Source organism: Brassica napus, chromosome C2 (assembly GCF_020379485.1).
Source record: "Brassica napus cultivar Da-Ae chromosome C2, Da-Ae, whole genome shotgun sequence".
Classification (NCBI taxonomy): domain Eukaryota; kingdom Viridiplantae; phylum Streptophyta; class Magnoliopsida; order Brassicales; family Brassicaceae; genus Brassica; species Brassica napus.
The window spans coordinates 27,493,292-27,507,895 of record NC_063445.1 but is presented as its reverse complement, the minus strand read 5'-3'; the positions used below and the strand labels follow the sequence as shown (position 1 = coordinate 27,507,895).

Sequence of the window (14,604 nt, the reverse complement as noted above, 5' to 3'; positions counted from 1 at the left end):
TAAGACCACTTTCCTTCTCAACATGGGCTTTGAACTTTTTGAAATTTTTAAACACTTCTGATTTTTGTTTCAAAACGTAAACCCATGTTTTTCTTGAAAAGTCATCAATAAAGAGAAGGAAATAGTTACTCTTACCAAGTGAACTTGGTTTAATTGGGCCACATACATCTGTATGTATGAGTTCTAGTGGCTTTCTTGCTCTTGTCTCCGACTCCTTTGGAAAACTCTTCTTGAATTGCTTTCCAAGTAAGCAACCTTCACACACTTGATTTGGATGATTGATGCAAGGTAATCATTTCACCATTTCTTTCTTGGAAAGTAGCTCTAAGCCTCCAAAGTTGAGATGCCCAAATCGAAGATGCCAAATCCAAGACTCTTCCTTGTAGCACATCTTGAGACACCTTGCGATGTCATGTTGAATGTTTAGGACAAACATTCTATTACTTGATATCAGCACCTTTGTGATGAGATTATTTGCATTATCTCTTAAAGAAAGGCTATTATCTTTTAGTCGAATGTCATAACCTTTCTCTAAGAGTTGTCCTAGGCTCAAGATGTTGGTCTTCATGCTTGGAATGTAGTAAACGTTGGAAATGAATTGATGATCTCCATTCTTCAAGCGGATGAGAATATTTCCTTTACCTTTCACTTCCATTTTTGATTCATCTCCTAAAGCCACATCAGTTTTCACCGATTCATCGAGCTCCACAAACATGCTTCTATTCCCACACATGTGGTTGCTTTCACCACTATCAAGGTACCACTTGTGAACCTCATTTGGTTCATCCTTCTTGTAAGCCATCAATAGCATATCTTCTCCTTTACTCCTTTCTTCAACATAGTTGGACTTCTTTTCAACTCTATTTTTGTTTGGAGTTTTGCATTCAGAAGCATAATGTCCAAACTTCCGCAACTATAGCATTTGATGCTTGATTTATCGTACCTTGATTTTGGGTTTCCTCTTCCAGACCTCTTGATGAATTCTCTCCTCTTTGGTTGAAGTTGTCTTCATATGGTCTCCAACCTCGTCCATTTACACCACGACCTCGTCCTTGGAAATTGCCACCACCACGTCTCAGATGATTTCGGTCACTTTCTTCCTTTTGATCAATTCTCATCTTGAGAACTTGCTCCACAATATCTTCTTTCTTCTTCTTCTTTTCTTCATAAGCTTGTAGTGATCCAAGAAGTTTCTCCATTGTCATAGTCTCCAAGTCTTTTGTCTCTTCAATCACGGTGACGATATGCTCGAATTTTGAATCCAATGATCTAAGAACTTTCTCCATGATTCTCACCCCATCTAACTTCTCACCATTTCTTTTTAGGTTATTAGTAACCGTCAAGACTCTTGAGAAGTAATCTGAGATGAGTTCTCCTTCCTTCATTTGTAACGCTTCAAATTCTCCTCTTAGAGTTTGAAGACGTACCTTCTTAACTTGTTCCGCTCCCTTGTAAGATGTCTGAAGCTTCTCCCATGCTTCTTTGAACGTCCTTGCACCAGCAACCTTCTCAAATGTATCTTCATCTAATCCTTGATAGATTAGACAGAGAGCCTTCTTGTCTCTCTTCCTTGAATCTCTCAAACCATCCTTTTGTGTTTGAGATAGACCACCATCATTCTCCGGTTCATTGAAGCCTTTCTCGACTATCTCCCACACATCATGTGCTCCTAAGATAGCCATTATCCTAAGACTCCAATTGTCATAGTTGCTCTTAGTGAGCAATGGAACTTGGAAGGGAACACCATTGTTTGCCATCTTCAAAAAGGAACTTATAGCTCTGATACCAATTTGTTGGAATGAAAAACTTTATAAAGATGGAGAAATTGTTTAAGTGTTTGAAGAGAAAGAAGCTTTGTGAAGAAGAAAGATTTTATAACTTAGAAGAGGACTCTTATTACTTGAAAGTTTCTTACAAACTTGGATTATTTCTTGATAATACAAATTACAAAATGAGAAGAGAGTGAAGGTATTTATAGCCTCCAAAGTACAAAATATCTTACATATTTTAATCTTAAATCTAGAAAATTCTACTTAAAAATCTAGATTATTTTATCTTAATTATCTAGATTACTTTTATCTTAATTATCTAGATAATTCTATAAGAATATCTAGATTTTTATTTTAAGGAGGTGGATGATATTTCTAGAATTTGGGCTAAGTTTTGAATCAACACATGATTAACCCAATAATGTTTAATCCAAATCAAGTTTATTTTTCAACACCACCTACATTTGTCGTTAAGACACATCATTATCAAAGTGGATTTTACATGGACAACAAGAAAGAAACAGAAAGCTTACTAGTTTTGCTATGATCATACTTTGGTCGTTCTAGAACGCCAAAGCCACTTCGTCCAAGATCGGGGATAGTTTTGGGCAACATCAAAATCAAGACTGACATATAAGATTTTGATGTTTTTTTTATCAGTTTTTGTTTTGTAATAAATTCGAAACGAATGGTATAATATTAAGAGTTCTAAAATGTGCTCACCGTTCTTTCCAGACTTGAAAACTATGTCGTCAAGGCCAGCTACAACAACCTTCACTGGTTCGTTGTTTTCAGCTGGAATAGGTTGAGATGTTTTTGTACTCAGAAACTTTCCCGACCTAAAGGAAACATGTTCATTAAGTTTGGTTATATTCAGTGCCATGTGCTCTAAGTGAATTTGCATTAGGTCCTTTCATTTTTTGGAAATTTTCTTTACGGCCCTGATTTGATAAAAACACATAGATTAACGTCCTTATTTTTAAATTCACAATAACAGAACAACAATTTTGTATCCCCTATACTATATTTGCGAAGTGATTTTGCCACATGTTCTTTCTATAATCAATTTCACAAAATAAATATGACATGACTACTAAAATTGATGACATGGCTTCCGGAAAAATACTAAAATTGATGACATTGCTTCCAGAAAAATATGACATGGATAATTTCATTTAATGTTGATTTATATTTTTGGCAAACTTATTAGAATATGGTAATAATTCATATATTACATTTAATATTGATATTTCTTGGTAATTTTTTTTTAAATATGGTAATAGCTCATACATCATTCATAAATAAATATATTCATATATAACATTTCAAATTTCGAAATAATATTATTGTGTATAATTATGCAATTTGTATTACTAAAGATTTCAAAAATTTATACAATTTTTAAAAAAATTTAAATATCTAATCGTAATATCATTAGTTTCTTATATATCTACAAATTTTATAAATATTGTTTAGGCTAAATTTTTGATAATTATACAATTTTATAACATTTTTATTAGTTTTATACAAATTGATTTAATATATATAAAATCTATATTAAATATTAGTAAAAAATAGTAAAATCTATAATATTTAATAAAATTTATTTTTAAATATAAGTTAAATTAAAAAAAAAATTACTGCACAAGGTGTAGGAAAACACCTAATAGATTTTTTATATATGAGCACAAGGCCCACAAAATATATGATCCTGGCGTGGTTATATTGATTCTACGTAGCTTTTCTAAATAAAAAAAATCACGAGAATGTGGGTGAAAAGAATGAAACAAACCTCCTCAACCACAACGTTTGCTTTCAAGTACTTCTTGTTATCAGGAGTCTGGATAATGACAAGGGGAACTTGGCTCTCTTCTACTCCAAAGTACTGTTATACCAAAGAACAAACTATGCTTAGTGATGTGTAACTTATAGCATAAGAAAATGATTGATATAGACAAATAATGTAATAGTTAACCTCCAAGGCGCCTTTGCCGCCCTCAGCATCAACAACAAGGAAAGAAAGACCTTGTCCTTTGTAAGATGTAGCAACTTTACGGAACTTTGATTTTAGAGATTCAGCTGATTCTCCAGTGAAGTTAACAAACATCATTAGCAGAATTTCAGAATATTACTACAACCAATCAAAACCAAAAGATCATAGAAGAGTTTAAAAATTAAGAGCAATGCAAAAGCTAGAACCAAACATAACAAGTTACCTTAGTGGCAGAGCTGTCAAAGAATGATGCAACATATGGACGGTTGCTTGGATAACTGTCAAAGACGGTGACAAGTACTGGAATGCTTGACTCTTTGATAAACTTCTCTAGAGCTTCCCCATTGAAGTCCTAGATCAGTTATACAACATGAAACGTTATTTAATTGATGTATAACGTTGTCCCAAAATTTTCTTGTGGCTTATAAGATAAAATCGGCAAAAGTCTAAACAAAAACGACTGAAGAAAGTCTTTTATGAGATGATGTTTACTACATGTCGTACGTATCAACGTTTTAGGTGGGTTTGGTTGCAATGGTCCGTCACTGGGGCCCACCCACACTTACACCAACTCTATAACCTTCTGTCTCCACAAGAGACTTTCTAATGTAAAACGAGCCGTCTGCTTTGGACCCGAGCCCGAAACTCGCTTCCGAAGCCGAACCTCAGTCGTTGCTCCTGCCCCCGCCGTTGAAAAAATTTCGATCACTCTCTCTCTCTCTCTCGCTCGGAAACCCTAACGCAGTACTCTTTCAAAATCGATGTTGGAGGAAGAAAGGCTTTCCCTTTGTTGTAGATACAAAGTGTAAGTTCACATCTTTCTCTTTCCCTTTTTAGAAACCCTAAACTTTTATTTTTAGTAAGTGAGATTGATTTAGAATACTCAATAATTGAAGTTTATCGGTAGGAATTTGAAGTATGGAAAGCTCTTGTTTTGAGGTTGAATTCTTGGTTAGTGTGTATACAAGAGCTTCGATTTGATTTTGATCTCGAATGGATTCACGAGATTTTAAAGCAATTCTGTAATTTTTTTATTTTATTTTTCTGATTTAGCAAATGTACTCCTATGTTTTGTTATGTAGTGAATCAGAGTTGAGGATTATGCTCTGTGGTCTTCACTTGACGGGCATTTTTTGTTGTTGTGTGTGTTAAACTTCAAGTAAGCAGTAACTGTTTTGTTTGTTTCACAGGAAGTATTACGAGCATGTTAGCTGGAGGTAGCTCATGAATTCTCTCGGTGGAAAGAGGTGTTGAACATGTTCCTTCCTCTATTTAAATCCGAATTTGAAAATCAAAGGAGTCCACAATCTTGAACTCTTTTCTCTTTCTTTTCGAGGTTCCAGATATTTTAGGAGCTAAAATCTATGCCTGGGAACGAATATGGAGAGAGGATCCACAATTTCTTTGGACAAGAAGGCCTATCTCAAGACCACCATCAGTCTCAGGTTGTTGATGGAAGCTGGTCCAGTTTCAGTAACGGTTTAGTTGGAAACCAGAGGCATATAGACCCATCCAGTATTGCCAGTCTGAAGAGTTATAGTAGCACACAACAACCTGGTATGCGTTTTGTCCACTTATATTCTATCTAGCTTCTATCTAGCTTATGCTGGAGATTTAAAACGTTCCCTTCTTTCTTATTCCAGAGAGATGGCAATCTTCAAATTCACACCATGCCTTGAATTTTACGCAGCAGCAACCTTCTATAAGGTCTGAGTACTCCAGAGGTCTATTGCAAGATAATCAGCAACTCACAAATGGTTACATGCATGGGATGGCAATGCAGAATGGGTCAAATGTTTTGGGAGTGGGTGTAGAATCCAGTAGAGATAACTTATCAGCGAAAGGGTTTACTTCAGACATTCATAAAACTCCTATGAGGTTTGAGATGGGAGGAGAATCTCCGGTTAATTATGATTTCTTTGGTGGTCAACAGCAATTAAACAGCCAGCCGCCTGGCATGCTCCAGCCGTTTCCAAGGCAGCAGATGACTTTCAATGATATGCAACTACTAAAGCAGCAAGTTATGGTTAAGCAAATGCACGAGTATCAACTTCAACAACAGCTTCATAAGAAACACCTGGAGGCCAGGCAGCTCAACTCTTTGAATTCAGATGCAGTAAATGGAAATCGCTCAAGTGATAATCAGTCACACCTTTTGATTAATGGCATCCCTCTTCAGGATGCGTCTAGTAATGGTTGGCAGCCTGATCTTGTGTCAGGAAATACACACTGGATGCACCCCGGCATTTCACCAGTTTCATCCAGTGGGCTTGGCGCTGAGCACGGACAGGCGAACTTACAGTTTGAACCTTCCTTGTACAGCATGCCTCTTGGTGGGGCAAATTCCTTTTCTTCGGTTCAGATGAACAGGTTATCTTCGGAGCATGGTTCCACTCTCACCAATCAGCCTGATAGTTTTATGCTACCTAGATCCACATACCAGGAGAGAGCGATGTTCTCAAATACTTCAGCTCCAGGTTCAAATGATAGCCCAAATTTTGAATGTTTCCAGCAAGATGATCCACGCGAGAGAAACGTTTCAGCGCAGGAGAAACTCGATCAGATGAAGGGTTCTGGTCCACCAGAAAAATCATATATAAAAGCGCCTGGAAATGTTTCTGGGCCACAGAAGTCGACAGCCTTAGATCCAACAGAAGAAAAGATTTTGTTTGGTTCGGATGACAATTTGTGGGAAGCATTTGGAAACGACACTGATATGAGCTTGACAGGAAACCTGATGTCCAGTAGTTCTGACCTTAATGATGCATGCCCCTCTTTGAAAGGTGGGGGTTGGAGTGCTCTTATGCTATCTGCTGTAGCAGAAACATCCAGTAATGACGCAGGCTTTGGTGACAGGGTCCAGAATCTTGGCGTCAAGGCTTCAAATGCACCAAGTGAGAGACTCCAGAGTGATTCGGGCTCTATTCAAACGAATGAGGGTATTGAAGATAGATTTGGTATTTGGAAGGCTGCTTCTAATCCAAACTTAGTTGCTCCTGTTGAACAGAAGAATCACTTCACCCAAAATCTACAAATGAAGGCAAACTATGGATTTGGCATTACCACTGCGGAAAACAAGTCAACTGCTTCTAGGGATGTCCAGGAAAACCAACAGCATTTGGGTAATAACTCTGTGGAGAAAGCTACCCCTCAAGTGAATTATAGAGATGGCAGTCAGATTAGTCGCAAGTTTCACTATCATCCCATGGGTAATACTGGTGTCACTGATGAGCCTTATCGAGAAAAAGTTGCCCATTTGCCACCCACACTGGAGCAGGTCTCTGCAGGAAATCAAGGCTATCTTGGGCAGCCAAAGTCTCTTAGTCAGCCACCTATGAACATGCAAATTGACAGGGTAAATTAATATCCATTGGTTTTTGGCGTTGTTCTAGTAAATCTGAATCCCTCTGAACATTCTTTTTGGCTTCATTATGGCAGGGACATGTTTTACAAGGCATAGGATCAGAAAATTCACCTACTACATCTGCTTCAGCCGACAGAAGCGTTGATATGTGTAATCAAGTGAAGAATGCGTCAAGGTACTTTTCCTTTGGGTTGAAAAGGTTTAGTTTGTCAACTAACTAGCAGAGTACTGTTTTCACAAATTTTCATTGGGGATGTATTTTCTTACTGTAGTCATTGACTATTTGCTTGCAATTTGCCTTTCTGAACCTTTTTTTCCTGTGCAGGCAGACTATGCTTGAGCTTCTTCACAAGGTGGACCAGCCGGAGGAGCATTCTGCAGAAAATGGTGGTCAATTTCGTCATAGTCAGTCATCTGCTTCTCAGGGGTTTAGTTTACAGCTGGCTCCGCCATCTCAACCAGCTCCATCACCTGATAATGTGCAGTTTTCTATGAATTCTTTGCAGCCGTTGAATTCACTTCATATTGCTGCCCCTGAAAAAGGACCAACAAGTCAATCAAGGTTTACTCCATGGGCATCTAATCAATCTTTTCCACAGCAATCCACTTATCAAGGAGAAAGCAACAGTGCATCTGGTTTCCCATATTCCAAAGGGTATCGCCAAAATCAACCGATGCCTGTTGATACTCGACAATTAACTTCTAAGCATTTAGTCAGTTCATCCTCTGAGTTGTCAACCCTTCAAGCGAAAGAAAGAGATCAAAGCAGTGACGACTATTCAGCACAAACACCTTCCCTGCTAAATCCTACAACCCACAACAACAAAGGAGATTCAGCTGAAGGGTTTCCTATGCTGTCTGCTCCTCAGCCTCAGGTTGGATTCAGTTCGCCTCAGCAGAGTTCCTCTTCTGGTATGAGGTCTGACTCACGAGCCGGTATTTCAGCACCGCAACATCGGTTTTGGAACCAGCTATCTAAGCCTCAGCCAGATATATTACGGCCGCATCCAGTTACCAATAGCCACGTAGAAGACAGCTTCTCAAGGCAGGAGAAGAGAAATCAATTATCCTCTCAAAATGGAGGAGACACGTCATTAAGTGGAAGGGGCACGATGAATATGCATGAGTTGCAAGGTAAAGATATGGGTGCGAAACAAACATCTGATGTTGCTTCGATGTTCTACAGAATGGTGCAGAGCAATCATCAAACCTTTGATCGCTCTTTTCCTTCAAACAACCTTCCGAAAGATAATATGCGTCACGATGAGCTTATGGCTGAAAATGGGGAGGCTGACGCACCCAAGATGACTGTGAAGAGAGTCGAGGATAGTTCTGTTCATCTTCAAAAGGTAGCTTCCAAAGAGGAGCAACGGTCACCTTTAAGATCTGCTGGTTTACTGAGAGATGGATTGAATCACAAGGAATCAGCGAATCACTTGCTACCTTTCTGCCAAACTGTTTCTCAGAGTTTGTCCAATAAGAATCATTCTGCCACGGCTGGAGCAGATCATCAACAACAAATCAGTCCTCAGATGGCTCCATCCTGGTATAATCAATATGGAACTTTCAAGAACGGACTGGTTCAACCCATGAATGATACAGGAAGATTCACCCCCTTGAAGATAGGAGAAAAATCTTCTAATGTTGGGAGTTCGGCTGATGGCTCACATAATGTTCAATCTCCAAAGCAGTTTAATATGCAGCAAATGTCAGGCTCCGCGGAGATTCCCTCATCTGAGTCATTGCCTCATGGTGCAACTGATAAACTTCTGAAGGTTGATAAACCAAAGAAGCGCAAAACAGCCACATCAGAGCTTCTATCTTGGAATAAAGAAGTCATGCATGGTTCCCAGAGGCTTAAGACTCTCAGGTGTGTGGCTTATGAGCACTAATATTGATTTTTAATCTTTCATATAGATTACCGTATTAATCTACTATACTCTTTACAGTGAGGCCGAGGTTGATTGGGCCAGAGCAACTAATCAATTTGCTGAAAAGGTTAGTTTCCTCATTATATACTTTCTCGCCTGCCTCTTTGTCCATCCAATGTTGTTGATTACGTTGATGGCTTATGTTCTTACAGGTGGAATTTGGGAATTTACTTGAGGATGGCCCACCAATCAGATCAAAGAGAAGGCTTATATATTCAACACAACTCATGCAACAACTATTTCGCCCGCCTCCTGCTAGGGTAATATCTTTGATTGCTAGCTCAAACTATGAGTTTGTTGCATATACTGCTGCAAGAGGTGCACTAGGAGATGCATGTAGCTCCACTTTTACTGATAGGAACGAATGCCTTTTGCCCCAGAACAAATCAAACCCGTAAGGATATGTACAGTTATCCTTGAAATGCTGGAGAGTTTGAGATTATGTATTGACCCAAACTTATCCACTCTTGTGTAGGGTCTCTGGGAAAAGGAAAACTGAAACAATCAGTGACCAGTACATCTCCAAAGCTGCTGAAGATTTCATTAGCAGGTCACAGAAACTAGAAACTAACTTTGCAGGGTAAAAGACCATGCCTATTTTTTTTTTTTTTTTTTTTGATAAAGACCATGCCTATCTCTCTCTAGTAATTGATTTTAGTTCTTAATGGGTATTCGTTTTGGCGGCTTGATCTCATGAACATCTGTTTTTCTTTTTCTTTTGCAGACTACAGAATGGATCAACAATTGCTGGCTTGATCGTCGAAGTCCAGGATGTAGAGAAGTTTGCAGTGATCAATCGTTTTGCGAAGTTCCACCCAACATCCTCATCTACGGACCGGACCGTGAGTTCACTTAGGTTAAACCCACAAAGACATGTTACTATAGCTCCAATGCCTCGGAATATTCCAGACAGGGTACAATGTCTCTCGCTCTAACTGTTGATGAATCCATCTTGTTATTCTGTTTTTGGCCAATAGTCCCCATTCATAATGTATCTCGTGCATCCAATGTCTATTTTTTTGGGTGGGCATAAGTTAGTAGTTGGTCAGGATTCTGAGAACTGTGAAGGCCTCTATTGTCAAGAAGCCGGAGATTTCCTACTAGACATGTAGAATTAATCATTAATGTATTCGTATCATTGCAAGTCAGAATCTTTTGTATACTTCGTAAAGAAAAATTGCTCATAACAGAAAAATCTCATAAGATTACATACAACCTATGGTTTCCATTAAACAAAACATAGCAATATAATTTCAACAAAGCTAAGATTCTAAAAATCTCTTCATCTGTCTCTTAAGTCACTTGGAGCTTTGTAGAAGCAGTCAAGCTTTAAAGTCACAGAAACTTAACCAGACGGCACACTAAGGAATAGCTTTCAAACTTTAGAAGGTGAGTCAAATTTCTTCCCCGACCATTGCTAATATCTCATCTTTCCTGCAACAAATATTCAACACAGGCACATCAGAAGAGTGGAATTCGAGAATGACAGTGGTCAGTCAACCTATGAGTGTCAATGTTTATCTCTGCAAGCCAAGCTGTCAAGTAAAATCTGCATAGCCAAAAAAGATGTTGTAAAAAATCCCCCCCATATACCTGCAAAATTTCTGAGGTTGGCTGGTTGGTATGCAAAAAGTAGAAGAAATACCGAGATTATCTTCTCTCAGCGTCTGAGGAGAATTGGCTCACATACACTCCCATGGTAAAGCTCCGCTGACCAACTGAACTTGTCTGGTTGAGGAACTTCACACAGCTTAAAGAGACCAGTTCCATTACAAGTAATCTCTATTCATAATAATATGATATTATGGCAGAAACAATCAGAAGCTAATTAAGAGCCTAAAGATTATATACCAAATGAGTTAGGAGGAGAGTAAACCTACCTTTAGAATTACTTCGCGTTTGAACATCTCCACAAGCTCCTCGGCCATCTTCTCTGTGATTATATCGACATTACCAAACTTCAGAGACAACAAACAGAAAGGAAAATCAATAACTACTTATTCTTTTCTTTTTGTTTTGTTTAATGATCTTACCAAACGCAGAGACATTGAAAAAATAAAACAGAGGGATGCCACCGCAATCTCCAGCATCATCTGAATCTTCCTTAGAGCCAGAGAACTGTATAATCGACCCGCTACTCGGCTTCATTCACCATCTCAACAACAACACCTACCTGTAGTTTTTTTTTTTTTTTTTTTGCCACAGATTAGTTTATAGATTCCAAATTCACAAGAATATTAGATAGTCATGTGCACACACACTCACTCACCATTCATTTCCTTGTACGAAGATAGAAGCTTGATCCGATACGAACTCTGAAGTACATACAAAGGGGCAAAAATTTCATATCGACCAAATGGCCGAAAAATAATCTCCCACCACCTTAATTATTCTATGTGAACCAAGTATGTGTAAATGACGTTTTTGCCATTAATGATGGATCAATATGAACCCTTTGATCAAATCATTTCTGTTTTAAGGAGAGCCATTAGATCATGAAAGGAAATAATGGATAAAATATTACAAGATTGCCATTAATGAAACTTAATCATGAGCCGTCTGATCTTCTCATCATGTTTTAATTTTGGTCATCGATTTCACTCATCTCTCCTTCACTCTCATTCTATTTTCTTATCTCAACCACGTGATCAACTCACAGCCACACAATTTTTGTTATTTCATTCGCATTCGACTGGGTACAACCAATATAACTCTTACAACTAAACATGTTAAAAAATTGAATAACTAGTATAACTAGTATATAAATGTTATAATTTATGTATTATATGTAGTTACTATAATTAACACGACTATAAATCATGGTTTACATATGAAATAAACAAGAAAATATCGTAATTGGTATCTGAAGACAAAATTTCATCTATTTTAGACTTTTCATATTTTTGTTAAATTATTACATTACACTCTTAATTTTACATTATATATTTTTTACTTTTAAGGTTTGTTAACTATATTAGCTATATTATTATGATAAACAAATATCAAACATATTTTTACAAAGTTATGATGTGAAAATATTGGTAAAACCCTAAAACTAGACATATAAACAATTGATATATATTAGACGAGTATTACTGGTAAAACTAGTACAACTTTGACATTTTAGAAATTAATAAAACTAATTTGGTATTCCATATTAGAAAACAATCAAATATCACAATTAGTATGTACTCAAGTTTCTCTTCATTTATTTGTAGTTTTGGAATTATTTTTTTGAAAATTATTGCACAATTCCATAAGTTTACATGATCTACCTTATACTTTTAAGGTTTGTTAACTTGTTTGTCCACATAATTTTTGGAAAACATACATGAAATATATTTTTACAAAATTGTTTATTTCATTGTAACCGGGCACAGACATGTAAACATAAATAAGTGGTACAACTGAAGTACCTTTATTTATTATGTGGTACAACTAATATTTTTCAATTTCACAGCTAATGTACAACTATGCACAAACGGGTACAACTCAAAAACTAGTACAACTATGTTATAGCCGGTATAACTAACAAACTGGTACAACTACTTGGTATTTTATTTAGTATTGTATTTTATTTAGTATTGTTTTAAATGTGCATCACGTTTTAAATGTGTATCATGTTTTAAGCATTGTTGTTTTACACTAGTGTTGAGTATTGACTAAAATACCTGTAAATTTTAACTAAAAAAATTCATAAAAAAGAGGATCTTCGGGTCAATTTGGTGATTTATAGGGCTCACTACCGCGCTGAGATGGTGCATCCGTTGACGGTTTCGGGAAAAGACCACCTTGAGGGTCCGGTTGAGTCGCTATTTCTCTTTCGCAATTCCAAGCTCGCTTGGTTGGATTTGACAAGGACACACCCTTCTTCTTCTTCTTTTGTTTGTCGCCGGTGAGTCGTTCTTATTCGTAGTCAGCGCTCTCACCTTCTTCTTTTCGGTGAATTGCATTATAGAGCCATAGTTGAAGAATTTTCTGGTTCCGCATCTAGTTTTGTGGTCTCGAGAGAAAAAGATGAAGATGATTTTCCCGAAAAATAGTACAACTAGTATAACTTGTAAACATATCAATATCCAAATCAAATATTATTAAAAATATACTATTCATATACTATTCATATATTTGACAATATGTCTTATTGGTTCTACATCATCTTCTTTTATAGCATTTTCATATGCTGAAAACAATAAATAAAAGAAATTATAATGTCATTTCATAATTTCTCAAAACCGTGTCATCTTTTTTCTTGGTGATAATGAACATGGCGATGACGCATAAGAAAATCACTTCTCAAATAACGTCTAGGTTATACTTAATATATTTATACTAGTTATACTCATTTTAGTTGTACTAGTTGTACTAGTTGGAGTTGTACTAGTTGGAGTTGTACTAGTTGTATTAGTAATACTCTGCGTTCTTCTTTATCTTGAATCTCGTATGTAAAAGATGAAATTTGATTTTGGATAATATATAATTGACTAAATCTTTCTATGGATTGATCGATTTGAGATAAGAAAGTGAAAATTAGTGGATGGTTGAAGAAAATTTTGATTTTGTTTTATGGTGAAAGAATTAATAATGGAAAAGAAAAGGGGAAGAAGAAGAAACTTTAGGTTAAAGTTGGGTTGAATTTCGGGTCTGAAACCGGGTCGAATTCTGGGTATGATAGTAATGACATAGGTTAGTAAATATGTTTAAGTCCTTAGGTTTTTTTAGTTATTTTAGTTAGATTTCTATTTAAATTTAAATAAAAAAAAAGATGGGTCTAATTCAGATTTTTTGGAACCCAAGTGGTCCATAATATCATTTGTTCCCATACAAAGACTCAATATGTGAAGTAAAACACACAGAGAATAGAAAGACAAAAGAGTTAAACTTCAGAACTTTCACCTGTTGCCGAAAAGTTGAGAGCTTTGACCACTGGTTCCTAAGATTACGCTGAGCTGCTGGTCTCCATAGCCTCATCGACGATGATGCCAATAAACTCGCCGGAGATGGAGGAGGAAACTGTGAGGAGGTGCTCATCGTAAAGCGAAGGAGAGACGAAACGAGCTTCTAGGGCCTTACGAAGAAAAAACACTAAGGTTACAATTGTAATTGACTAAATGTAGATAAAGATTTTTAACTGGACTGTTTAAAAATGTAACTGCTGTAAAATTAAAAGTTACTGCCAGTGTGTTGGTATCTATTTTATTAAAGTACTACTAGGTGTTTTCCTGCACCATGTGCAGTAAGAAATTTTTTAAATCTAACTTATATTTAAAAATAAAATTTATTAAATATTATAGATTTTACTATTTTTTTACTAATATTTAATATAAATTTGATATATATTAAATCAATTTGTATAAAACTAATAAAATGATATAAAATTGTATAATTATCAAAAATTTAGCCTAAACAATATTTATAAAAATTGTAAATATATAAGAAACTAATGATCTTACGATTAGATATTTAATTTTTTTAAAATTGTAGAAATTTTTGAAAGCTTTGGTAATACAAATTGTATAATTATATAAAAGTAATAATATTTCAAAATTT

General features: G+C 36.3%; 2 protein-coding genes and 1 long non-coding RNA gene across 4 annotated transcripts; 1 reads left to right on the top strand and 2 right to left on the bottom strand.

The window, feature by feature from the left end:
* Positions 1-292: 292 nt before the first annotated feature.
* LOC125582302 lies at positions 293-1,757 on the bottom strand. Its single transcript, XM_048748923.1, has 2 exons — positions 944-1,757; positions 293-831 (listed from the first exon to the last, which is right to left on the bottom strand). The coding sequence occupies exons 1-2, from the start codon at positions 1,755-1,757 to the stop codon at positions 293-295; spliced, it is 1,353 nt and encodes a 450-aa protein (XP_048604880.1).
* A 2,427-nt stretch (positions 1,758-4,184) lies between these two features.
* On the top strand, positions 4,185-10,219 carry LOC106389607. The gene is made up of 10 exons (XM_013829911.3): positions 4,185-4,567; positions 4,953-5,009; positions 5,106-5,319; positions 5,406-7,117; positions 7,201-7,301; positions 7,452-8,996; positions 9,076-9,124; positions 9,210-9,451; positions 9,533-9,637; positions 9,782-10,219. Exons 3-10 carry the CDS (start codon positions 5,127-5,129, stop codon positions 9,990-9,992), a joined length of 4,158 nt encoding a protein of 1,385 aa, XP_013685365.2. The 5' UTR covers positions 4,185-4,567; positions 4,953-5,009; positions 5,106-5,126; the 3' UTR covers positions 9,993-10,219.
* LOC106389608 lies at positions 10,159-14,310 on the bottom strand. Of its 2 annotated transcripts, none has more exons than XR_007319038.1 (5): positions 11,327-14,310; positions 11,091-11,230; positions 10,938-10,990; positions 10,703-10,839; positions 10,159-10,606 (listed from the first exon to the last, which is right to left on the bottom strand). It is a non-coding gene; the product is annotated as an uncharacterized LOC106389608 (long non-coding RNA). The 2 variants fall into 2 exon arrangements; XR_007319037.1 differs by having other exon boundaries at positions 10,227-10,491; positions 10,651-10,839; positions 11,327-14,307.
* Between the last annotated feature and the right edge of the window lie 294 nt (positions 14,311-14,604).

Bases quoted from the DNA above. Each gene is read 5' to 3' on its own strand.
- LOC125582302 (XM_048748923.1), bottom strand. From the start codon at position 1,757: ATGGCAAACAATGGTGTTCCCTTCCAAGTTCCATTGCTCACTAAGAGC. The intron at 832-943 runs GTACGATAAATC...ACTATGTTGAAG, and splicing joins AGAGGAAACCCAAAATCAAG to AAAGGAGTAAAGGAGAAGAT.
- LOC106389607 (XM_013829911.3), top strand. From the start codon at position 5,127: ATGCCTGGGAACGAATATGGAGAGAGGATCCACAATTTCTTTGGACAA. The intron at 8,997-9,075 runs GTGTGTGGCTTA...TACTCTTTACAG, and splicing joins CAGAGGCTTAAGACTCTCAG to TGAGGCCGAGGTTGATTGGG. The intron at 9,638-9,781 runs GTAAAAGACCAT...TTTCTTTTGCAG, and splicing joins CTAGAAACTAACTTTGCAGG to ACTACAGAATGGATCAACAA.